This window comes from Coregonus lavaretus (assembly GCF_964263955.1).
Source record: "Coregonus lavaretus genome assembly, chromosome: 4".
Taxonomy (NCBI): Eukaryota; Metazoa; Chordata; class Actinopteri; order Salmoniformes; family Salmonidae; genus Coregonus; species Coregonus lavaretus.
Genome location: NC_139991.1, coordinates 61809463 through 61835962, shown reverse-complemented (window position 1 = coordinate 61835962; position 26500 = coordinate 61809463). Strand labels below are relative to the sequence as shown.

At 46.0% G+C, this 26500-nt stretch overlaps 1 protein-coding gene across 1 annotated transcript in view; it reads right to left on the bottom strand.

The window, feature by feature from the left end:
- Positions 1-4256: 4256 nt before the first annotated feature.
- Positions 4257-26500, bottom strand: part of LOC311128123 (tubulin polyglutamylase TTLL11-like) — a 38441-nt gene continuing 16197 nt past the window's right edge. The window contains exons 4-10 of the mRNA XM_084160099.1: positions 25175-25465; positions 21845-22129; positions 21574-21669; positions 21317-21429; positions 8940-9176; positions 8730-8836; positions 4257-5045 (exon numbers count right to left, since the gene is read on the bottom strand). Of these exons, the coding sequence (XP_084016225.1) occupies positions 4675-5045; positions 8730-8836; positions 8940-9176; positions 21317-21429; positions 21574-21669; positions 21845-22129; positions 25175-25465 (1500 nt within the window). The 3' untranslated portion in view covers positions 4257-4674. The remainder of the gene's footprint in view (positions 5046-8729; positions 8837-8939; positions 9177-21316; positions 21430-21573; positions 21670-21844; positions 22130-25174; positions 25466-26500) is intronic.

The window sequence follows — 26500 nt, the reverse complement described above, 5'->3', positions numbered from 1 at the left end:
AACATCACACTAACACTGATTAATGAGGGGGATCCCACTCTCTCATGCTCTCCAAACAGAGAATGACACAAACATTCTTTAGATATACAGAATTCAGTATCCAGCATTCAACCTATTCTTCTATCAGCAATATATGTAGGGTGAGGGTTGGGTGATTGGGAAAGAAAGATTAAAAGAGAGAGGGAGGGGATAAAGAGGAGAGTGAGAGAAAGACTGAAAGAGGGGGGAGGAGAGAGAGAGAGAGAGAGAGAGAGAGAGAGAGAGAGAGAGAGAGAGAGAGGAAGAGGTAGAGAGACAGAATGGTGAGGGGAGGTCACAGGCCATGGTGTTTGAGTGTCAGAGATAAGTCATCCAGTGGTTAACCTCTCCATGTTAATCAAACAGCCTAGGTCAGGGGTGAAAGGACCTGCCACTGCCACCACACACACGCACACGCGCACGCACACGCGCACGCACACGCACGCTGTGACAAATGTGACGCTCCGCTGAGCACAAAGACACCATCGCTCACAGATGGGGAAAAGGACAGAGCACACAAACACACACAGATCCAGACAACATTGACAAACACACACACACACACACACACTCACACACACACACACACACTCACACACTTTCATCCACACTGCACCTCTTGATATACTGTACAAGCCCTAGACAGACACAAACAATCTTTGTATGCATTGCACATTCAAAACCTATAGGGAGTCAGTATCCATTATTAGAGACATCAAGAAAAAACCTGTTCAACTGGTTTAAACACAGTCCTTTATTCCGTATTACAGTGCTATAAACAGACATTCGTGCAGTACATCCCAGTGGAGGTTATGGTTGAGTATCTATTCTCAGATGCTGTGGTGGAGTACAGTATTAGATGATGGAGCAAACGTTTATAGTCTTAACTCAGGGTTTCCCAAACTAGGGGTCGAAAAGGTGGTAGCGAGTATCCTCCCTTAGCCACTAGATGCGGTTATAATAAACAGAGCAGTTTCTGTTTTCTTCAAAATATTTTGACCCCATCGCTGAAAGATAAGACTCTCAGGAACACGTAGGAATGTACAGTTTCCATCTACTATGCCCACAAGTCATTAGAACTGAGTGGACAAGACCAGGTACTAAATCGGACTGGGGGGGAAAAGAATATCATGAAGATGATGTTCTTTTCTACACAGAAGATCATACAACATTATTTATTGCCTGATGATCTTCTGAACTTCCCAATACCTTTCTGATGCATTTCAGTTACTTCAAACCATACTGTCTTCAGATTGAATACTGTCAAAATTACTGTCAGACTGATTTGTAAGACTGCCATAGCCCAAATAAAAAAAACGAAACATTGGCCGTTGATTACATAACTTTTTTTACATAGTGGGGTCGCCAAAACATTTTGATATCAAAATGGGGTCGAGGACCAAAAAAGTTTGGGAACCCCTGTCTGAACTACTGTAGTGTGTTCTTTAGTATGGTGTTCAGTGTAGACATGCAGCAACACATAGTCCTGCAGGAACCGTGATATATTTACTGTTTAGTTTTATTCTCCATGCAATACAGCAACTGTTTATAGGTGACACTGACTGACGTGAATAAATTATGCGGAAAACAAACCAACAACAGAAATAAAATACTATTAAAACATTCCTATGGATATGAATGACACAGTATTTGTAAACAAGCAGTGTTGAATGACAGCATTCTCCTGATACAGCCCTGGTTCTGTTTCGAATCACACCTTATTTCCTATATAGTACATTACATAGGGTATATAGGGTGTCATAGAAGATGTGCTGATGTTGGGTCTGTGGTGGACATTTTGAGTGACTCTCTCTCTTTCCCACTGCTGTATGTCTAAGGCTGATACAGTATGGGAAACAAGTATTTGATCCCCTGCTGATTTTGTACATTTTCCCACTGACAAAGAAATGATCAGCCTATAATTTTAATGGTAGGTTTATTTGAACAGTGAGAGACAGAATAACAACAACAAAAATGCAGAAAAACGCATGTAAAAAATGTTATAAATTGATTTGCATTTTAATGAGGGAAATAATTATTTGACCCCCTCTCAATCAGAAAGAATTCTGGCTCCCAGGTATCTTTTATACAGGTAACAAGCTGAGATTAGGAGCACACTCTTAAAGGGAGTACTCCTAATCTCAGTTTGTTACCTGTATAAAAGACACCTGTCCACAGAAGCAATCAATCAATCAGATTCCAAACTCTCCACCATGGCCAAGACCAAAGAGCTCTCCAAGGATGTCAGGGACAAGATTGTAGACCTACACAAGGCTGGAATGGGCTACAAGACCATCGCCAAGCAGCTTGGTGAGAAGGTGACAACAGTTGGTGCGATTATTCGCAAATGGAAGAAACACAAAATAACTGTCAATCTCCCTTGGCCTGGGGCTCCATGCAAGATCTCACCTCGTGGAGTTGCAATGATCATGAGAACGGTGAGGAATCAGCCCAGAACTACACGGGAGGATCTTGTCAATGATCTCAAGGCAGCTGGGACCATAGTCAGCAAGAAAACAATTGGTAACACATTACGCTGTGAAGGACTGAAATCCTGCAGCGTCCGCAAGGTCCCACTGCTCAAGAAAGCACATATACAGGCCCGTCTGAAGTTTGCCAATGAACATCTGAATGATTCAGAGGAGAACTGGGTGAAAGTGTTGTGGTCAGATGAGACCAAAATCGAGCTCTTTGGCATCAACTCAACTTGCCGTGTTTGGAGGAGGAGGAATGCTGCCTATGACCCCAAGAACACCATCCCCACCGTCAAACATGGAGATGGAAACATTATGCTTTGGGGGTGTTTTTCTGCTAAGGGGACAGGACAACTTCACCGCATCAAAGGGACGATGGACAGGGCCATGTACCGTCAAATCTTGGGTGAGAACCTCCTTCCCTCAGCCAGGGCATTGAAAATGGGTCGTGGATGGGTATTCCAGCATGACAATGACCCAAAACACATGGCCAAGGCAACAAAGGAGTGGCTCAAGAAGAAGCACATTAAGGTCCTGGAGTGGCCTAGCCAGTCTCCAGACCTTAATCCCATAGAAAATCTGTGGAGGGAGCTGAAGGTTCGAGTTGCCAAACGTCAGCCTCGAATCCTTAATGACTTGGAGAAGATCTGCAAAGAGGAGTGGAACAAAATCCCTCCTGAGATGTGTGTAAACCTGGTGGCCAACTACAAGAAACGTCTGACCTCTGTGATTGCCAACAAGGGTTTTGCCACCAAGTACTAAGTCATGTTTTGCAGAAGGGTCAAATACTTATTTCCCTCATTAAAATGCAAATCAATTTATAACATTTTTTACATGCGTTTTTCTGGATTTTGTTGTTGTTATTCTGTCTCTCACTGTTCAAATAAACCTACCATTAAAATTATAGACTGATCATTTCTTTGTCAGTGGGCAAACGTACAAAATCAGCAGGGGATAAAATACTTTTTTCCCTCACTGTATGTTATTGTGAGTAGCTGCTGTTATGAAAGGAGAGGAAATGCCCAGTCCTAAATCAGACCATAGCCCCTAATCTTTGCTGGTTTTATATCGATACTGTGACTCCAAGTATCGACTTGTAAAAAATAAATATATAATATATATATAATAGAAAATGTTGCTTTGTTGTTAACGTTAGCTAGCGCTAGTCGGTTGTACCTGTATTTATCATCCTATAGCTAGTTCTCTATCTTCTTTTTAAATGGTGAGCCAACATGTTTTGAGCTGAGCACTTTTATATTCCAAAACATGTATATTCATGGCTTTCTCTTGTCCCTCTACAGCAGACATATAGTGAGCAATATGTTTGGAACATCTAACTGCAATAAAATGACAGTATCGAATCGCAAAACATATGCTTCTGTGAGCTGGAACAGCCGAATGGCAGAACCGCTGGCCATTATCGCAAATCCAACAACACACGCATGCATGCACACACACGCACCCACACGTGCGCACACTCAGTGGGTAGCATGACAGGGGCTAAAAGGAGACACACACCACACTGGAGGTAAGAACCAATAAGTGCATCTCAAGCAGGGCCTTACAACCATCCATCTCCCCCGCTAGACCTGAGTGGCCTGCCGTTGTGACACTCACACACACACACACACACACACACACACACACACACACACACTCACACACACTCACACACACTCACACACACTCACACACACACACACACACACACACACACACACACACACACACACACACACACACACACACACACACACACACACACACACACACACACACACACACACACACACACACACACACACACACACACACACACACACACACACACACTCACACTCACACACACAAACTCCATTCCTACATGTCTCACACCCAGAGGGAAAACACTCCCTCTATCCCTCTATACCTTCCTCCCTTGTTCTCCCACTTACTCAACCCCCTTGTACACTATCTTCCTCTCCCTCCTCTTCCTCTTCACAAGGAAAGGTAATCAAGCCCAGAACAGGTCTCATGGAAGTCAGCCTCTGAGGTCAGCTTCCTACAATCTGTCTGTCTGCTCTTGACAGGACCCCCTGGAGGACTTCCAGTGGAGAGGGAGACAGTCTGTGTGCTCCTTTGTGAGGAGTGTGTGTGGAGGGTGAGTGTATATGGGAGTATAGCTCCTTAGCCCCGAGTCAGGTCAGTTCTCTACATTGGCCTTGTGTGTGTGTGGGGGTCGTGGTCTCTGACGCAGCCGGTAGTCCTGGGAGGAGGCCCTGCGCAGGGCGGCCGGGGAGCAGAGCTGGGGGGCTGACAGGTCCTGGCCTGCGGTGGACGTATGGTGGGGGTGGTGAGTCCTGCCTGGCTGGGTCCTACTGCAGCTCACAGAGCGCCGGCTGGAGCAGGTGCTGTCCTCGGGAAGAGATCCTCCAGGACCCCCTACTCCATGGTTCTCCAGCTGACCCTCACACATCTCCAGCAGGGACACCACCTGCTCCCTCAAGGGGAGAGACTTGAACCTGCGCTGGGCCAGGTAGAAGAAGGCCTCCACAAACGCCTGGAGACACATGCCTGACAGGAGGAGAAGGATAGAAGAGATGTGGTGGAGAGGATGAAAGAAGGGAAAAGAGAAAGAGAGAGAGAGAAAGACAGACAGACAGACAGACAGAGAGGTTAGATCCAAATAGACTTCTATACACTTAATAGACATATAGAAATTCATGATTCACTTTTCCAAGTGTCTGTTCATTGCCGTGTATCTCACTGATTCCCCCGATCCTTGACGGAGTCACTCTCCAATACGGCTGAACTAATAATAAACCACACTAAAACAGTAAATAACATACACACACACACTGCCAAGGATACAAGCCTGAAGAAGGAGCTACTAGAAACTTCTGCTGAGCTGCTTTGAAAAGTAAAAGAGATTTCGCATATTCTCTACATTCTATAAGTCTTCATCATGTTTGGAGAGAGCGACGGCATGCAGGCAGTAGGAGTTGCTTCAATCCCTCAGCTGTCCCCCTCATGCCCATCCCGCTGGATGTGGATCTCTTGACTCTCACAAAGATCTGACTAGTGCTTCCTAAATAAGATCTACTGCAGTGGTAAAGCTCCACACAAACCTTGAAAATACAGCAACAGTTTAGAGCTAATGCTTCATTTGAGCTAAATAAACAAACCTAACCCTTGGCTCACCAACTCAGCTCATAGACTCTGTTCAAATCAAATCAAATCAAATTTGATTTGCCACATGCGCCGAATACAACAGGTGTAGACATTACCGTGAAATGCTTACTTACAGCCCTTAACCAAAAATGCATTTATTTTTTAATAAAAAAGTAAAATAAAACAACAACAACAAAAAAGTGTTGAGAAAAAAAGAGCAGAAGTAAAATAAAATAACAGTAGGGAGGCTATATACAGGGGGGTACCGGTGCAGAGTCAATGTGCGGGGGCACCGGCTAGTTGAGGTAGTTGAAGTAATATGTACATGTGGGTAGAGTTAAAGTGACTTTGCATAAATAATTAACAGAGTAGCAGCAGCGTAAAAAGATGGGGTGGGGGTGGGGGGGCAGTGCAAATAGTCTGGGTAGCCATGATTAGCTGTTCAGGAGTCTTATGGCTTGGGGGTAGAAGCTGTTGGGAAGCCTTTTGGACCTAGACTTGGCGCTCCGGTACCGCTTGCCGTGCGGTAGCAGAGAGAACAGTCTATGACTAGGGTGGCTGGAGTCTTTGACAATTTTGAGGGCCTTCCTCTGACACCGCCTGGTATAGAGGTCCTGGATGGCAGGAAGCTTAGCCCCAGTGATGTACTGGGCCGTACGCACTACCCTCTGTAGTGACTTGCGGTCGGAGGCCGAGCAGTTGCCATACCAGGCGATGATGCAACCAGTCAGGATGCTCTCGATGATGCAGATGAAGATCTTTTTGAGGATCTGAGGACCCATGCCAAATCTTTTCAGTCTCCTGAGGGGGAATAGTCTTTGTCGTGCCCTCTTCACGACTGTCTTGGTGTGTTTGGACCATGATAGTTTGTTGGTGATGTGAACACCAAGGAACTTGAAGCTCTCAACCTGTTCCACTACAGCCCCGTCGATGAGAATGAGGGCGTGCTCAGTCCTCTTTTCTTTTCCTGTAGTCCACAATCATCTCCTGTCTTGGTCACGTTGAGGGAGAGGTTGTTATCCTGGCACCACACGGCCAGGTCTCTGACCTCCTCCCTATAGGCTGTCTCATCGTTGTCGGTGATCAGGCCTACCACTGTTGTGTCGTCGGCAATCTTTATGACGGTGTTGGAGTCGTGCCTGGCCATGCAGTCATGGGTGAACAGGGAGTACAGGAGGGGACTGAGCACACACCCCTGAGGGGCCCCCGTGTTGAGGATCAGCGTGGCAGATGTGTTGTTACCTACCCTTACCACCTGGGGGCGGCCCGTCAGGAAGTCCAGGATCCAGTTGCAGAGGGAGGTGTTTAGTCCCAAGATCCTTAGCTTAGTGATGAGCTTTGAAGGCACTATGGTGTTGAACGCTGAGCTGTAGTCAATGAATAGCATTCTCACGTAGGTGTTATAATAATAATAATAATAATAATATGCCATTTAGCAGACGCTTTTATCCAAAGCGACTTACAGTCATGCGTGCATACATTTTTGTGTATGGGTGGTCCCGGGGATCGAACCCACTACCTTGGCGTTACAAGCGCCGTGCTCTACCAGCTGAGCTACAGAGTGGGAAAGGGCGGTGTGGAGTGCAATAGAGTTTGCATCATCTGTGGATCTGTTGGGGCGGTATGCAAATTGGAGTGGGTCTAGGGTTTCTGGGATAATGGTGTTGATGTGAGCCATGACCAGCCTTTCAAAGCACTTCATGGCTACAGACGTCAGTGCTACGGGTCGGTAGTCATTTAGGCAGGTTATCTTAGTGTCCTTGGGCAGGGGGACTATGGTGGTCTGCTTGAAACATGTTGTTATTACAGACTCAGTCAGGGACATGTTGAAAATATCAGTGAAGACACTTGCCAGTTGATCAGCACATGCTCGGAGTACACGTCCTGGTAATCCATCTGGCCCTGCGGCCTTGTGAATGTTGACCTCTCCAGCGCCATCTTATGAATAAGTCCACTCTCTAGGTATCCACATCAAAATGAGGTCAAACTAATTAAAAAACCAACTTCACCAAAACACATGGGAGCTCTGACTGTCCTAACATACACCCAGACACACACCATCCAGGTAGACTACATCTCTTTCATATACTTACACATAATTTATTCCTGATTTTACTCTGCTATTTACCATACGTTTCATCAAACTGTGCAGTGGTTCTCAATAAAACATTAGGAGTGAAAAACAAGGATTAAAGTGAGGGAGAGAGATAGTTATTTTCACAAAGTAAAGAGAGGGAAAGGTGAAAAGGGAGGGAGAGAGAGACTTTCCTCTGAGGTGATAACGGCCTTTTAGCATTCAGTTTAAGCCCTGAATCAGCATTTCTCACTTCCCAAAACGCAAAACGTTATTATTAATAAATACCCTAACCCCCACACACATACACACCACCCTCCCTCGCAATGCAACGCAATCATCAGAGAGAGATTGGCACTGTTTTCCTATTGCCCCCGTAGGAGTAATGACCAAATTCTCACCCCCTCATTTTGGGCTACAACCAAATACTCGGGTCACGACTCCTTGCGTTGCACGCGCTAAAAACAGTCCCTCCATCCAGCCATACCGCATCACCCCAACCTTCCTCCCCTCCTCCCACTCTGCATATTTTCAGGTCCAAGCAGGTGAACTATTCATAGAGGGTACTCTCCAAATTTTGTCACTGCGCTGTGAGCTCATGATGTGAGAGGGGATTCAGAGAACAGTTCAATTCTAAAGGTCGTAGCTAGTTCTGCCTAGTTGTCAAGCCCTGACCTTAGAGATCACCTGTATTCTCTGTTTGGTTAGGTCAGGGTGTGATTTGGATAGAATCTAGTTATTATATTTCTATGTTGGCCGGGTATGTTTCCCAATCAGAGGCAGCTGTCGATCGTTGTCTCTGATTGGGGCAGCCATACTTAGGCAGCCATTTTGCCTACCTTTAGTTGTGGGATCTTGTTTCTGATTCTGTTAGAACTTCACGTTCCGTTGCTTTTGTTATTTTGTCAAGTGTTTATTTAAATAATGAAAACATGTACGCATACCACGCTGCACCTTGGTCCGACCATTTATACAACGAACGTGACACTGGTTCTAATTGGCTGGAGGGTTACCTGCTTCCCTGGAGTCAGGCAGCATGTTGGACCAGCGCCTTGTTATGTCAATGTAGAGGATATCCACAGAGGCCATGGAGAGGTTACTGTTGCTCAGCTTACAGTTCCTACAATCAACCAATCAATCATTAATCAAGTAATTAATCAATCAATCAATCACATGTATTTATAAAGCCCTTTTTACTTAAGTACTTGGTAGTATAGTAGTACCTGATGAAGGTTCTGAAGCCGGTGGGCCCTAGGCGCATGTTACCTTTGACCCCCAGGAACCGCAAGAAGAGGGCAGCAATGCGCTCCACAGTCCGCAGGTAGCTGAACTGTTTGGTGTACTTAGGGAACACCTGCTTCAGAAACAGAGAGGGCAGGACACCCCCTTCCTCCCCAGCCCTCCTCTCTGGTGACCCCCCCTCCATCAACATCTCCTCCTGCTGCTGCTCTGGGTGGGACCTGGGGGGGAGAGAGAGAGAGGAAGGGAGAGAGAGGTTATTAAGGAGGAATTGTGTGTTGACAGGAGGTGCTCTATGAGTGAACAGAGCGTGGAGGAGGAGGAGGAGGAGGTGGTAGATGAGGGAGGAGGAGGAAGAGAAGGGAGTGGAGGAGGAGGAAGAGGAAAGAGGAAGGTAAGGATACAGTGAGGGAAAGAATTATTTGATCCCCTGCTGATTTTGTACGTTTGCCCACTGACAAAGACATATAATTTTAATGGTACATTTATTTGAACAGTGAGAGACAGAATAACAACAACAAAATCCAGAAAATCGCATGTCAAAAATGTTATAAATTGAACATACAATTCAACATACCAATTAGGATCTGGCTAAAAATACTTGAATCAGTTATAGAACCCATTGCCCTTTATGGTTGTGAGGTCTGGGGTCCGCTCACCAACCAAGAATTCACAAAATGGGACAAACACCAAATTGAAACTCTGCATGCAGAATTCTGCCAAAATATCCTCTGTGTACAATGAGGGGTGAGACAGGGATGCAATGGGGTGAGACAGGGATGCAGTTTAAGCCCCACCCTCTTCAACATATATATCAACGAATTGGCGAGGGCACTAGAACAGTCTGCAGCACCCGGCCTCACCCTACTAGAATCTGAAGTCAAATGTCTACTGTTTGCTGATGATCTGGTGCTTCTGTCACCAACCAAGGAGGGCCTACAGCAGCACCTAGATCTTCTGCACAGATTCTGTCAGACCTGGGCCCTGACAGTAAATCTCAGTAAGACAAAAATAATGGTGTTCCAAAAAAGGTCCAGTTGCCAGGACCACAAATACAAATTCCATCTAGACAGCGCCCTAGAGCACACAAAAAACTATACCTCGGCCTAAACATCAGCGCCACAGGTAACTTCCACAAAGCTGTGAACGATCTGAGAGACAAGGCAAGAAGGGCCTTCTATGCCATCAAAAGGAACATAAAATTTGACACACCAATTAGGATCTGGCTAAAAATACTTGAATCAGTTATAGAACCCATTGCCCTTTATGGTTGTGAGGTCTGGGGTCCGCTCACCAACCAAGAATTCACAAAATGGGACAAACACCAAATTGAGACTCTGCATGCAGAATTCTGCAAAAACATCCTCCGTGTACAACGAAAAACACCAAATAATGCATGCAGAGCAGAATTAGGCCGATATCCGCTCATTATCAATATCCAGAAAAGAGCCGTTAAATTCTATAACCACTTAAAAGAAAGAGATTCCCAAACCTTCCATAACAAAGCCATCACCTACATCACCTATGTACAGACTCAGTGAGCATAGCCTTGCTATTGAGAAAGGCCGCCGTAGGCAGACCTGGCTCTCAAGAGAAGACAGGCTATGTGCACACTGCCCACAAAATGAGGTGGAAACTGAGCTGCACTTCCTAACATCCTGCCAAATGTACACCCATATTAGAGACACATATTTCCCTCAGATTACACAGATCCACAAAGAAATCGAAAACAAACCCAATTTTATTAAACTCCCTTATCTACTGGGTGAAATACCACAGTGTGCCATCACAGCAGCAAGTTTTGTGACCTGTTGCCACAAGAAAAGGGCAACCAGTGAAGAACAAACATCATTGTAAATACAACCCATATTTATGTTATACAACCCATATTTATGTTATGTACATACAACCAATATTTATTTTCCAATTTGTACTTTAACTATTTGCACATTGTTACAACACTGTATCTATACATAATATGACATGTGAAATGTCTTCATTATTTTGGAACTTCTGAGTGTAATGTTTACTGTTAATATTTATTGTTTATTTCACTTTTGTTTACTATCTACTTCACTTGCTTTGGCAACGTTAACATACTGTACATTTCCCATGCCAATAAAGCCCTTAAATTGAATTGAATTGAACAGAGAGAGCAGAGAGAGAGCAGAGAGAGTGCATAGAGAGAGAGCAGAGGGTGCAGAGAGAGAGCAGAGAGAGTGCAGAGAGAGAGCAGAGAGAGTGCAGAGAGAGAGCAGAGAGAGTGCAGAGAGAGTGTAGAGAGTGCAGAGAGAGCAGAGAGAGAGAGCAGACAGAGTGCAGAGAGAGAGCAGAGAGAGTGCAGAGAGAGAGCAGACAGAGTGCAGAGAGAGAGCAGAGAGAGTGCAGAGAGAGAGCAGAGAGAGTGCAGAGAGAGAGCAGAGAGAGTGCAGAGAGAGCAGAGAGAGTGCAGAGAGAGCAGAGAGAGAGAGCAGACAGAGTGCAGAGAGAGAGCAGAGAGAGTGCAGAGAGAGAGCAGAGAGAGTGCAGAGAGAGCAGAGAGAGAGCAGACAGAGTGTAGGGGTCTCAGAGCTGTCTAGCACCATTAACCCAGTGTGGCGTCAATTATGATAATGCACGCAAGGCCCGCAGCACACACACAGACACACACACACAGACGCATACATGCAAGCACCCACACAGACGCACACACACACACACCACATACAGAGACAGGCACACACACACACAGAGAACAAATGAGGTAGCACTCTCAGCACTGTGGTTTAACTTGTTGTAGGCTGTCTCTTTATTTCTCTCCTATATAACGGCTGAATGTGCTGAGGTACGCTTGTAAACATAAACTCAAAGCCAATCTGGAATACCAGTCACAAACACAATTGAAAACAGAGCAGAGCAGAGTAGAGCACGACTTTCTGCAAACAAAACACTTTTCTCTGAGAGGTGCCATTTGAGCTGACAAAGCAATCTCCAACCCTCTCTCCTCTCTCTCCCTTTCTCTCCTCTCTCCCTGCATATTACCTCACCTTCATCTCGACAGGATATTGAATTCTACAAATCAGTAGCAGTATAGTATAAAAAACCAATTGTCCAATTGTTAAAAACAAAAATAACAAATTGCTGTTCTCCTCCTTCAAATGAAGTGGAACAATCACCCACCTGTATTCTATCAGAGTAGTAGAACAGAACTCACACTTCTACAAGCTGTGTTAGAACTTTGAAAGAAGGAAGTTCAGAAAGACAGAAAGGTAGGTTGTTCAGTGCTAGCTCTGCTAGGTAATTAGGAGTTTTGGGCTGCCCTGGTAAAGACCTAAGAGAAGGTTAATGCATTCACACATGCTGGAAGAAGACAGGACGCACACACACACACCTCCCTCGTGCTCTGTGGACTACCCTATCTGAGCCATTCATTACCACTCATATAGCACTGTCTGTGGAGGGGATTCAGTAGTGTTGAGCAGAGCTGTAGTGGCAGATTGGAGAACGATTAGTGTTTAGCTCTGAGTGGCCTGCTGCTGCTCGGGAGAACAGATATCACTTGACATTTATGACTGAGAAAAAGAGGGGAGAGATTGGGAGAAGGAGGGAGAGGGGAGAGACAGAGGGATAGAGAGAGAGAGAGAGAGAGAGAGAGAGAGAGAGAGAGAGAGAGAGAGAGAGAGAGAGAGAGAGAGAGAGAGAGAGAGAGAGAGAGACTAACTCAGATTAACTGTCATGTTTTAATATCAGACTCAGTTTGAACCCTTTCTGTTTCAAGACAGTTCTCTAGGAATACCTTTCTATTTCAACTTTACACGTTCCATACTTTGATGATTGACAGAAGGTAGAGTAAGGCAGAGACAGGAGAGAAAAACATATTCTGTCCCTATGAGCTTACAAATGCTGCAGAAAGCAACATGAATGAATCGCCCTCTACAACCTCTCTCATACACAAATCATTTATCCACTCGACATCCCACTCAACAGCCCACTGCTGCACGAACAGGGTCATTTGGGCTTTATTTTCTAGAGGCTCTACAAAACAACTCAATCTGACACGGGCAGAACCGCACTGAATAAATACCAAATAATGGCTTTTTGAGTAGTGATCTATTCCATCTCCTATCCATCTCTCTCAACATGCACTTGTGATCTCCACCTTGGAGCTGTGAGATTAGCATTTACATGTGGGTCATCTTTGAGAGAAATTAAAAGATATTCCTTGCCAAAAGAAAAAGTGTTGTCTGACAAATGAATGAATTAATGATTATTTTTTTTCATGTCAAATCGCCAGTTGGCAACCCATCCCTTATGGGATTAATTGACACATAAACAAACATTACAATCATTCACTGTGATAATTCAATGATCATTATTCTTCCGGTGTTCTCTGCAGTGCGCATCTCATAGAGTGAATCTTTTTCTTATTTTATGTTCTTATTTTTTCAAATCTATACATATTAGTAAATAAGGTTATCCAAACAATAATTAAATCCCTAGAGCAGTAAAGAATATACATTTTTACATTTTACATTTTAGTCATTTAGCAGACGCTCTTATCCAGAGCGACTTACAGTTAGTGAATACATTTTTTTTTAATACTGGCCCCCCCGTGGGAATATACATGCATACATGCATATACATATGTATACACTTAGTCAAAAGTTTGGCCACACCTACTCATTCAAGGGTTTTTCTGTATTTTTACAATTTTCTACATTGTAGAATAATAGTGAAGACATCAAAACTATGAAATAACACATATTGAATCGTGTAGTAACCAAAAAAGTGTTAAACAAATCAAAATATATTTTATATTTGAGATTCTTCAAAGTAGCCACCCTTTGCCTTGATGACAGCTTTGCACACTCTTGGCATTCTCTCAACCAGCTTCATGAAGTAGTCACCTGGAATGCATTTCAATTAACAGGTGTGCCTTGTTAAAAGTTAATTTGTGGAATTTCTTTCCTTCTTAATGCGTTTGAGCCAATCAGTTGTGTTGTGACAAGGTAGGGGTGGTATACAGAAGATAGCCCTATTTGGTAAAAGACCAAGTCCATATTATGTCAAGAACAGCTCAAATAAGCAAAGAGAAATGACAGTCCATCATTACTTTAAGACATGAAGGTCAGTCAATCCATAAACATTTCTATAACTTTGAAAGTTTCTTCAAGTGCAGTCGCAAAAACCATCAAGCACTATGATGAAACTAGCTCTCATGAGGACCGCCACAGGAAAGGAAGACCCAGAGTTACCTCTGCTGCAGAGGATAAGTTCATTATAGTTACCAGCCTCAGAAATTGCAGCCTAACTTCACAGAGTTCAAGTAACAGACACATCTCAACATCAACTGTTCAGAGGAGACTGAGTGAATCAGGCCTTCATGGTTGAATTGCTGCAAAGAAACCACTACTAAAGGACACCAATAAGAAGAAGAGACTTGCTTGGGCCAAAAACCACAACCAATGGACATTAGACCAGTAGAAATCTGTCCTTTGGTCTGACGAGTCCATATTTGAGATTTTTGGTTCCAACTGCTGTGTCTTTGTGAAACGCAGAGTAGGCAAACGGATGATCTCCGCATGTGTGGTTCCCACCGTGAAGCATGGAGGAGGAGGTGTGATGGTGTGGGGGTGCTTTACTGGTGACACTGTCTGTAATTTATTTAGAATTCAAGGCACACTTAACCAGCATGGCTACCACAGCATTCTGCAGCGATATGCCATCCCATCTGGTTTGCGCTTAGTTGGACTCTCAATTGTTTTTCAACAGGACAATGACCCAAAACACACCTCCAGACTGTGTAAGGGCTATTTGACCAAGGAGAGTGATAGAGTGCTGCATCAGATGACCTGGCCTCCACAATCACCAACCTCGTTGGACCGCAGAGTGAAGGAAAAGCAGCCAACAAGCGCCCAGCATATGTGGGAACTAATTCAAGACTGTTGGAAAAGCATTCCTCATGAAGCTGGTTGAGAGACTGCCAAGAGTGTGCAAAGCTGTCATCAAGGCTGTCATCAAGGCAAAGGGTGGTTACTTTGAAGAATCTAAAATCTAAAATATGTTTTGATTTGTTTAACACTTTTTTGGTTACTACATGATTCCATATGTGTTATTTCATAGTTTTGATGTCTTCACTATTATTCTACAATGTAGAAGATAGTAAAAAATAAAGAACAACCCTTGACTGAGTAGGTGTGTCCAAACTTTGACTGGTACTGTACAGTCGTGGTCAAAAGTTTTAAGAATGACACAAGTATTGGTCTTCACAAAGTTCGCTGCTTCAGTGTTATGAGATATTTTAGTCAGATGTTACTATGGTATACTGAAGTATAATTACAAGCATTCCATAAGTGTCAAAGGCTTTTATTGACAATTATATTAAGTTTATGCAAAGAGTCAATATTTGCAGTGTTGACCCTTCTTTTTCAAGACCTCTGCAATCCGCCCTGGCATGCTGTCAATTAATTTCTGGACCACATCCTGACTGATGGCAGCCCATTCTTGTATAATCAATGCTTGGAGTTTGTCAGAATTTGTGGGTTTTTGTTTGTCCACCTGCCTCTTGAGGATCGACCACAAGTTCTCAATGGGATTAAGGTCTGGGGAGTTTCCTGGCCATGGACCCAAAATGTCAATGTTTTGTTCCCCGAGCCACTTAGTTATCACTTTTGCCTTATGGCAAGGTGCTCCATCATGCTGGAAAAGGCATTGGTCGTCACCAAACTGTTCTTGGATGGTTGGGAGAAGTTGCTCTTGGAGGATGTGTTGGTAGCATTCTTTATTCATGGTTGTGTTCTTAGGCAAAATTGTGAGTGAGCCCACTCCCTTGGCTGAGAAGCAACCCCACACATGAATCGTCTCAGGATGTTTTACTGTTGGCATGACACAGGACTGATGGTAGCGCTTACCTTGTCTTCTCCGGACAAGGTGTTTTCCGGATGCCCCAAACAATCGGAAAGGGGATTCATCAGAGAAAATGACTTTACCCCAGTCCACAACAGTCCAATCCCTGTACCTTTTGCAGAACATCAGTCTGTCCCTGATGTATTTCCTGGAGAGAAGTGGCTTCTTTGCTGCCCTTCTTGACACCAGGCCATCCTTCAAAACTCTTCGCCTCACTGTGCGTGCAGATGCACTCACACCTGCCTGCTGCCATTCCTGAGCAAGCTCTGCACTGGTGGTGCCCCGATCCCACAGCTGAATCAACTTTAGGAGACGGTCCTGGCGCTTGCTGGACTTTCTTGGGCGCACTGACGCCTTCTTCACAACAATTTAACCTCTCTCCTTGAAGTTCTTGATGAAGAACAATGATTTCAAGCACCACCCTCCTTTTAAAGCTTCCAGTCTGTTATTCTAACTCAATCAGCATGACAGAGTGATCTCCAGCCTTGTCCTCGTCAACACTCTCACCTGTGTTAACGAGAGAATCACTGACATGATGTCAGCTGGTCCTTTTGTGGCAGGGCTGAAATGCAGTGGAAATGTTTTTTGGGGATTAAGTTCATTTTCATGGCAAAGAGGGACTTTGCAATTCATTTCAATTAATCTGATCACTCTTCATGACATTCTGGAGTATATGCAAATTGCCATCATCAAAACTGAGGCAGCAGACTTTGTGAAAATTAGTATTTGTGTCATTCTCAAAACTTTTGACCACGACTGTACATACATACATACACACTGTATATATACACATACATACATACATACATACATACATACATACATACATACATAACATACACACTTAGAAAAATACAGAAAAATGAAACAGAAGGCATTTGAACCCAGTCTGATTATTGTGGGAGACAAGCCTATACACAATCTATATACACACGTGCCATTTACCACATAGAAGCTAAATATTGTTATAATTTAATTATTCTGACTTTATTTCTACAAACTGGAGAGTAGATTGACCCTGGATGATTATATGTGGGCGGTGATAACAGGGTGGTAACAGGGTGGTGTCGTAGTAAATATATTTGTTATAGTGAATATGGAATATGATATGTTGAGTAAAATGTTGTGCTAAGATCTATTTAGGTCAGGAGCTGGTTATAAGTTCTGTTCCTATCCAATAACAATGGACAAAAGGGTCCTATCTTGTCAGCCTTGTCAGCAGGTGGCCAAGGACAACACCCACGCCATAGGCCTCTCAGTTCTTCCAACTCACGAGTTCTTGCTCTGAGGACACACACACACACACACACACACACACACACACACACACACACACACACACACACACATCATCACTGATAACACACACACACACACACACACACACACACACACACACATCATCACTGTTAAACACACACACACACACACACACACACATCATCACTGTTAAACACACACACACACACACACACACACACACACAAAAATCCCCTCTCTTAGGCTGAACATTTGAAGACAGAGAACCCGACTCAGAGCCAATGCAACAGTGACACTAGCCTGGAGGGGACCTCGCCCAACTCATCAGGACCAATCAGAAGATCAGAACTACTAGATTCAACCTACTTCATTTATTGCATAAAATGTCTGCACACAATGTTTCGGGGCTCTCTTCAGATAGCTCCCTAAGAGTTTGACGAACGAGTCCGTGCACGCGATTCCAGATATCTTTACCTCTGAATAAACTGCTTTTATTATACCATATCCACCCTGTCCAAAGTCTCTACTTGGTCTCAGTTCTCCAGTAAACTTGTGATTATCAACAGTGGTAACAGGATGATAACAGGATGATAGCCGGATGATAACAGGGTAATAACAGGATGATAACAGGATGATAACAGGGTGGTAACCAGGTGATAACAGAGTGGCAACAGGGAGATAACATGATGATAACAGGGTGATAACATGATGATAACAGGGGGATAACATGATGATAACAGGGTTATAACAGGATGGTAACAGGGTGATAACAGGGTGGTAACAGGGTGATAACACCATGATAACAGGATGATAACAGGGTGGTGATAACAGGGTGTTAACAGGATGATAACAGGATGATAACAGGGTGATGGTGACTTGATGATAACATGTTGATGACAACAGGTTGATGATAACATGGTGATAACACAGTGATAACAGGATGATGGTAACTGGGTGATAATAACATAGTGATAACAGGATCATAACAGGGTGATAACAGGGTGACAACAGGATAATAACAGGGTGATAAAAGAGTGGAGGCGAGAGAAAGAGTGCACAAGAAGTTGAGAGACAGAGATGTCTGTCCATTGGCAGGGGTGACCAATAAGACCTCCCAGAGCTTAGCAGAAGCTAATCAATGAGTGAAGAATGTCTTAGTTCCCCAAACGTAGTGGAACAACCTCATTCCCACCCTCCATCTGTCCACTATCCTGTCACCCACTCCATCTCTCCCTCTTTCCCAAATCTCTGGCCCCAGAACCACCTTCAGTTTGACACACGGATGTGACCTCTCGTGTTACATTAGTTTGTTTATTTGTTCCCTCTGTGATTCCAGAATCAAAACGTCTCCCATCCATTTTTATGCTTAATTTCTTTTAATTTTGCAGATCATTACTGGAAATCAGACGTGTTTGGCTACTGTGGAGGATATGGACAGGGAAGGAGGGGTGAGGAGGGGGAGGTAGAGGGAGAGAGATTGTCAGCGAGGCTAGTTTAGCGTTTATTAGATGAATCCATTATCAGAGCGTTTTGGGCTGGCTGTTGTCATAGCTGCTGGCTGTTGCCATAACCGTTGTTTCTTAATGATGGGTTTTTGTTCAACAGGCATAGAGTTGATCAACACAGCTCAGCACACACACACACACACACACACACACACGACATACACACAGTAACTCATAAAGAAGAAGACATGATTAATGTATTCTCATTTTGTTGCTGTATCACTCGGCACTGCACTGATTGTGTTTTTTAGCAACATCCAATCTAATGGCTAAATTAATAAGCATTAGCGCTAGCTAGCTGAGGATAATTAGTTATAATTTTCCCCTACAGGCAATCATCGGACTCAGTCACACTCTGTCGGCACAGCTGACAAACATCTTCACGCAATTCTCTGCCTGGCCGGCTGACACAAAGAAACACTCAACTTTTAGTTCCTGGCTGATGGTTAGCAGGGGGAGTGTGTGTTCAAAACAATCAGTTGTTGTGTCACTTTCTACTACTGATACACTGCAGACTGATACACTGCAGACTGATACACTGCAGACTGATACACTGCAGACTGATACACTGCAGACTGATACACTGCAGACTACTGATACTTTTTGGACTTTAAAAACAACTCAATACACATGTAATTTGATCTAGCCTATCCATCAGTGAATCTGAAGAAATCAAACAGGTGGGCTAATAAAGGCAAACGTGATGACAGGGGAATGCCAATGCCAACGTCTTGCCAACTAAATCAAGCCTCTAAAAGGACACAACACAGCTGAATCCACAGCTGTCCCTGTAGCAGTAACCCATGAGCTCATATACAGACGTAGGATCTTAATTTGAGCAAGTTTGCTTCAGCAGGAAAAGAATCCTGCAGCAACAGGAAATTATCATTATTATGTGGATTATAATTAATGGACATTTTTGTAGGGGTTGATACATTATTCGTTATGGCAAATCAAGTCTGAAATTTCAAAGTGGAAATGACAAACTTTAGAAAACGTTTTAAAACTCAAATACACTACAAGTTTGCATTTCCTGCTCTGCAGGAACATTCTCAGCAACAAAGGAGAGATCAAATTAAGATCCTACATCTGTAGGCTACAATCTCTATGGCAGTAGCTCTGACACTTAGTTCAGCCTTACCGGGGAACCAATGACACACAGTAGGGGAAAAGGCTCTGGAAATCCCTCAAATGGTTGAGTGGCATAGACAGGAAAGTACAAAATAGTCCCATTATTTTGTTCATTTTCAGTTACGGTAACATGCCACTTCACTGCCAGTAGGACTCTCTCACACAAATATAAAAATCATCCATATTCAGTTGTGATGTACGCATCACTCACAGAGAGAGAGATATAGAGTGAAAATGATATAGGAATATAGATATTATACAGGTCTATATCAATGTGGTCCTGGCCATGAATATGGTAATAGGTGAGAGGGCATTATCCTCCAGCAGTTATTCATTTCAGGGACTGATCATAGGAGATATGAAGATCATCTTACAGACAGAGGGGGGGGGGGGGGGGGGGGGGGGGTGAGAGAGAGAGAGATCAAAAGGAAAATGAGGGGATGAGAGTGATGGAAAGGACAGAGAAAGCAGAGAAAGACAGAGAGACTGACAGATATAGAGGGAGAGAGAATATAGCGTTTAGTTTGGGTCTCAATGGTATAACGGTAAGGGGAGGTTAGTGGTGGCCACCCCATTGGCCGTAGAGCGTAGTGCTGCCCGCCATACACACACACACACACACACACACACACACATGGCACAGTCTTGTGTGAAATTCCATCACCGCTGGGCTGGAATTTAATGTTTCCCTTTAACAGACTTATGGCAAGCTGTTAACTGGGGTGTTTTCTAAAGATGGCTGGCCAAAGAGACCAGAGAGATCAGAGGGAGAGACGGACAGGCTTTCCCATATCAGCAATCCCCAGGCCCAGCACAGAGCCCAGACACAACGGCTGGCTAATACCACCATCACCACACACAGGACGAACCCTGCCAAGATGGAGGGAGAGAGGGAGGGAGAGAAAGAGAGATGGACTGAGATGACTGTTCGCTGACTCCTTCTATGGTCCTGGGGGTTATTAGGCAGCTTCATGTTCACATCCCAGTTCAACCCTAACCCTAACTTCATGTCCACATCCTGGTTTAACCCTAACCCTAGCCCTAACCCTAACTTCATGTCCACATCCTGGTTCAACTCTAACCCTAGCCCTAACCCTAACTTCATGTCCACATCCTGGTTCAACTCTAACCCTAGCCCTAACCCTAACTTCATGTCCACATCCTGGTTCAACCCTAACCTAGCCCTAACCCTAACTTCATGTCCACATCCTGGTTCAACTCTAACCCTAGCCCTAACCCTAACTTCATGTCCACATCCTGGTTTAACCCTAACCTTAGCCCTAACCCTAACTTCATGTCCACATCCTGGTTCAACTCTAACCCTAGCCCTAACCCTAACTTCATGTCCACATCCTGGTTCAACTCTAAACCTAGCCATAACCCTAACTTCATGTCCACATCCTGGTTCAACTCTAACCCTAGCCCTAACCCTAACTTCATGTCCACATCCTGGTTCAACTCTAAACCTAGCCATAACCCTAACTTCATGTCCACATCTCGGTTTAACCATAACCATAGCCTCAACCACAACCCTAACCATAGCTTAATGTCTGTGTGTGTGTGTGTGTGTTAAGACTCACGTTGGTGATTTCCCCTGAGCAGGGTCCATGAGACGTAATGTGTCTCTAATGACCCCCACCTTCACCTCCTCATCTACTGGGCTGGGGACGTACTCAAACACCCCGGGGGACACCTGGAACACACACAGACAGTCACACAAAGACACACACACACACACACACACAGACACGCAAACACAACATGTGGCATTAGCACTTAAGAGCATGGTGGTGATGATGATGATGTTGTTGATGATGATGATGAACGTCCCACTCACCTTTTGTTCATGCTCTATTCTCATACTTGGGTTGGCGTTGACCTCCAGTAATACTGGCTTCAGGTTCTTCATCAGCAGGATGTCAAAGCCCAAAATCTGACACACACAGTAGAGATGGTCATATCATCATTTCTATAACGTTAAGTCACAAAATATGACTAGAATCTAAGTACACATGTAATATTATCCATATTACTGTGGACTAGCATACATCTGTGTGAGCCTAAGGCTCCATTAAATGAAATCACACACTCTCCTCATCTCTCTGTACCTGGAAACAGGTGGGCCCTGGTTTGCCAGGCGGTATGTCGGCCAGGTAGTAGACCTTGAGCTCAGGGACCAGAGCGAAGATTGTCTTGATGACCAGAGAGATGATGTCTGACCACACCTTCCTGATGTCCACTCCTTTAGAGGCCAGGCGGTAGAGCACGCTGGAGAAGGTGCGCTTGCTGCCTGACGAAAGGCTGTCAGAGTGGATGAAGTTCCCGCTCTGGACATTGAGGGAGTAGTTGGTCAGGTGCATGAAGACATGGCTCAGGTTCTTCTGACTGGGTTCCTGGTGGGGTGCCAGGGACATGGGAGAACAGAGATGTTAGAATTGTCACACCCTGGCTCTGGGGACTCTATATGTTGAGCCAGGGTGTGTAGATTCATTGTGTTTGTGTGCTGAGTTTGAGTGTCTAGTTATTGTATTTCTATGTTGGCCAGAGTGGCTCCCAATCAGAGGCAACGAGTGTCAGCTGTTGCGGGTTGTCTCTGATTGGGAGCCATATTTAAACGGTCTGTTTTCCCTTTGTGTTTGTGGGATCTTGTTCCGTTTGGTTTGTTTCCGTGTCGGTTGTGTTAGACCGAGGACGTCACGTTTTCGTTTTGTTGTTTTGTTCGTGCATTCATTATATAAATAAAATATGTTTGCAACTAACGCTGCGCATTGGTCTACTTCATACGACGATCGTGACAGAAGATCCCACCATACCAGGACCAAGCAGCGTGTCCAGGAGCAGGCAGCCTGGACGTGGGAGCAGATCTTGGACGGGCAGGGGTCCTGGACCTGGGAGGAAATCCAGGCCGGGATGGATCGCCGGCCATGGAGTGAGACGGTAGAGGCGCGACGGAGAGAGGAGCAACGGCGTAATCAGTGTCGTCGTCGGACGGACGAGAGGCAACCCCAAAAAAAAATTAGGGGGGGGCACAGGGCATGGACGACGGGGCTGACGGAGGCAGACAAGGGGCGAATTCAGAAGGCCACCAGGTTACGGGAGCCATTGGTGAGAAGAGGGAAGGAAGATGTAGAGGCGCGGCGAGAGGTACTGAGGTGTATTGCCAGTCCGGTCCGGCCCGTTCCTGATCCCCGTTTAAGGCCAGTGGTGTGTGTTCCCAGTACGGTCCGGCCTGTTCCTGCCCCTCGCACCAAGTGTACGGTGCGCGTCGCCAGCCCGGCCCGGCCTGTTCCTGCTTCTCGCACCAAGTGTACGGTGCGCGTCGCCAGCCCGGCCCGGCCTGTTCCTGCCCCTCGCACCAAGTGTACGGTGCGCGTCGCCAGCCCGGCCCGGCCTGTTCCTGCCCCTCGCACCAAGCGTACGGTGCGCGTCGCCAGCCCGGCCCGGCCTGTTCCTGCCACTCGCACCAAGCCTACGGTGCGCGTCGCCAGCCCGGCCCGGCCTGTTCCTGCCACTCACACCAAGCCTACGGTGCGCGTCGCCAGCCCGGCCCGGCCTGTTCCTGCCACTCGCACCAAGCCTACGTTGCGCGTCGCCAGCTTGGCCCGGCCTGTTCCTGCCACTCGAACCAAGCCTACGGTGCGCGTCGCCAGTCCGGCCCGGCCTGTTCCTGCTACTCGCACCAAGCCTACGGTGCGCGTCGCCAGCCCGGCCCGGCCTGTTCCTGCCACTCGCACCAAGCCTACGGTGCGCGTCGCCAGCCCGGCCCGGCCTGTTCCTGCCCCTCGCACCAAGCGTACGGTGCGCGTCGCCAGCCCGGTCCGGCCTGTTCCTGCCACTCGCACCAAGCCTACGGTGCGCGTCGCCGGCCCGGCCTGTTCCTGCCACTCGCACCAAGCCTACGGTGCGCGTCGCCAGCCCGGCCCGGCCTGTTCCTGCCACTCGCACCGAGCCTACGGTGCGCGTCGCCAGCCCGGCCCGGCCTGTTCCTGCCACTCGCACCAAGCCTACGGTGCGCGTCGCCAGCCCGGCCCGGCCTGTTCCTGCTACTCGCACTAAGCCAGGGGTGCGAGACGTCAGCCTGGTAAGGCCCGTTGCTGCTCCACGCACCAAGCCAGGGGTGCGAGTCGTCAGCCCGGTAAGGCCCGTTCCGGCTCCACGCACCAAGCCAGGGGTGCGCATCGTCAGCCCGGTCCGACCCGTTGCTGCTCCACGCACCAAGCCAGGGGTGCGAGTCGTCAGCCCGGTAAGGCCCGTTCCGGCTCCACGCACCAAGCCAGGGGTGCGCATCGTCAGCCCGGTCCGGCCCGTTGCTGCTCCACGCACCAAGCCAGGGGTGCGCATCGTCAGCCCGGTCAGGCCCGTAGCTGTTCCACGCACCAAGCTAAGGGTGCGCATCGTCAGCCCGGTCCGGCCCGTTCCTGATCCACGCACCAAGCCAGGGGTGGGCGTCGTCAGTCCGGCACAACCCGTGCCTGGGTCACCGGTGCCTGGTCAGGTACCGGTCAGCTGCTCCACAACGGAGCTTAAGCAATCCGCTCCTTCGATGTCCAGTCCAGCTCCAGCCAGCGGGGCCAGACCGGACCAGGGGCGCTACGGGGGGATTATTGAAGGGTGGTGGTCAAGCCCGGAGCCGGAACCGCCTCCGAGGAGGAATGCCCACCCAGCCCTCCCCTGGTTTGTTTTTGGTGAGGCGCGGTCGCAGTCCGCGCCTTTGGGGGGGGGGGTACTGTCACACCCTGGCTCTGGGGACTCTATATGTTGAGCCAGGGTGTGTAGATTCATTGTGTTTGTGTGCTGAGTTTGAGTGTCTAGTTATTGTATTTCTATGTTGGCCAGAGTGGCTCCCAATCAGAGGCAACGAGTGTCAGCTGTTGCGGGTTGTCTCTGATTGGGAGCCATATTTAAACTGTCTGTTTTCCCTTTGTGTTTGTGGGATCTTGTTCCGTTTGGTTTGTTTCCGTGTCGGTTGTGTTAGACCGAGGACGTCACGTTTTCGTTTTGTTGTTTTGTTCGTGCATTCATTATATAAATAAAATATGTTTGCAACTAACGCTGCGCATTGGTCTACTTCATACGACGATCGTGACAAGAATTCTATATTTAAACATAGAAACATGTTAAGAAAGTCAATGTTTAAATGCTAGTAGTATGCTTTATGCCAAAATGGAAGATAAAATATATTGTGTAGTGTTTATGAGTGCTGTATGTATGTGTTATGAATGTGTTATGAAGTCATTATGTAGGTACTCTTCAGATAAAGTGTTCCTACCGTTCCTACCTTGTATTGCTTGTTGCAGAACATGTTATGAATGGGTTATGAACATGTTATAAAGTCCCTATGTAACTTCCAACCTGGTATGGCTCGGTACAGAAGCTTCTTATGAATGTAGCATATATGTATTATGAACATGTTATAACATCCTTATCTATGTTCCTACCTGGTATGGCTCGGTGCAGAAGCGCGCCAGCCCCTCTTTGGCGATATAGATCTCCAGCGGCTCCAGGGACTTGACCAGCACGTAGAGACGGATGTCGAACTTCAGCTTGTCGATAAGAAGGGGCTTGTGGATGTACTCCTGGACCACAGACTGCTTTGTCTGTGACCCCGCTATAACCCTGAGGTCGCTGGGGTCGCGGATGAGGTAGATGCCATCCCCCTGGGAACCCCCGTCCGGCTTGACGATGAAGGTGGGCTTCAGGGATGCGTCACTGTTCTTGGTCAGACGGCTCTATAGACAGACAGAAAGACAGACAGACAGCAGGTAAGGGGGAGAGTTAACTACGTAATAATAAGACTGTCACTGACTGGACTAACAAACAATGACCATCCATAGGTCTAAATGGGTGAAGATGTTGGGTCAATCAAGCCCTGGTCTTTAAACTTCAAATAAATCATCATCAATGACCAAGGCTGTTGTAGATGACTGTGATTCCAGTCCTCCTGGTTGGTATCAGTAAAACACAAGGAGCTGTCATGCTCAGATTAGTAAGAGGGGAACTGAGACTTAAGAGACCAAATCAGCTTGATTGTAAAGGAGCCCCTCTGAGTGAAATCACAGTATATTAAGGCTGCGTTTACACAGGCAGACCAATTCTGAGCTTTTCTTCACTCATTTGACTTTTGACCAATCAGATCAGCTCTGAAAAAGATATGATGTAATTGGTCAAAATACCTAATAGTGGAAAAAAATACCAGAATTGGGCTACCTGTGTAAACGCAGCCTTAGGGTTCCAAAAGGGTTCCTTGGCTGTCCCTATAGGATAACCCTTTTTGGTTCCATGTGGAACCCTTTTTGGTTCCAGGTAGAACCCTTTCCTCTGTGGAAAGGGTTCTACCTGGAACCAAAAAGGGTTCTTCAAAGGGTTCTCCTATGGGGACAGCCAAATAACCCTTTTAGGTTATAGACAGCACCTTTTTTTCTAAGAGTGTACCTGTTTTCACCTAATGTGACCTAAGCTCAAACAGGGATACACTGATACAAGCTGAGCGATATAGTCTAATCATCTAGCTACTGGCTTCGCCTTTGCATGATTGCATCTTTAGCGGAGGACATTACCCTGTCCCTGACCCTCTGAAAGAAATGACAGCTAATATCTGTATGGACATTTCAAGTTCAAGTTTTATTAGTTGTATGTACAGGATACACATGGTATACACCGTCCAACCAAATGCTTACTTGCTTATCCTACTCTTGCTCACTTTCTCATGAATGAACTTCAGTGTCTCGTCACTACCCCCTAGAGTATTTTGCACCATTCAGACA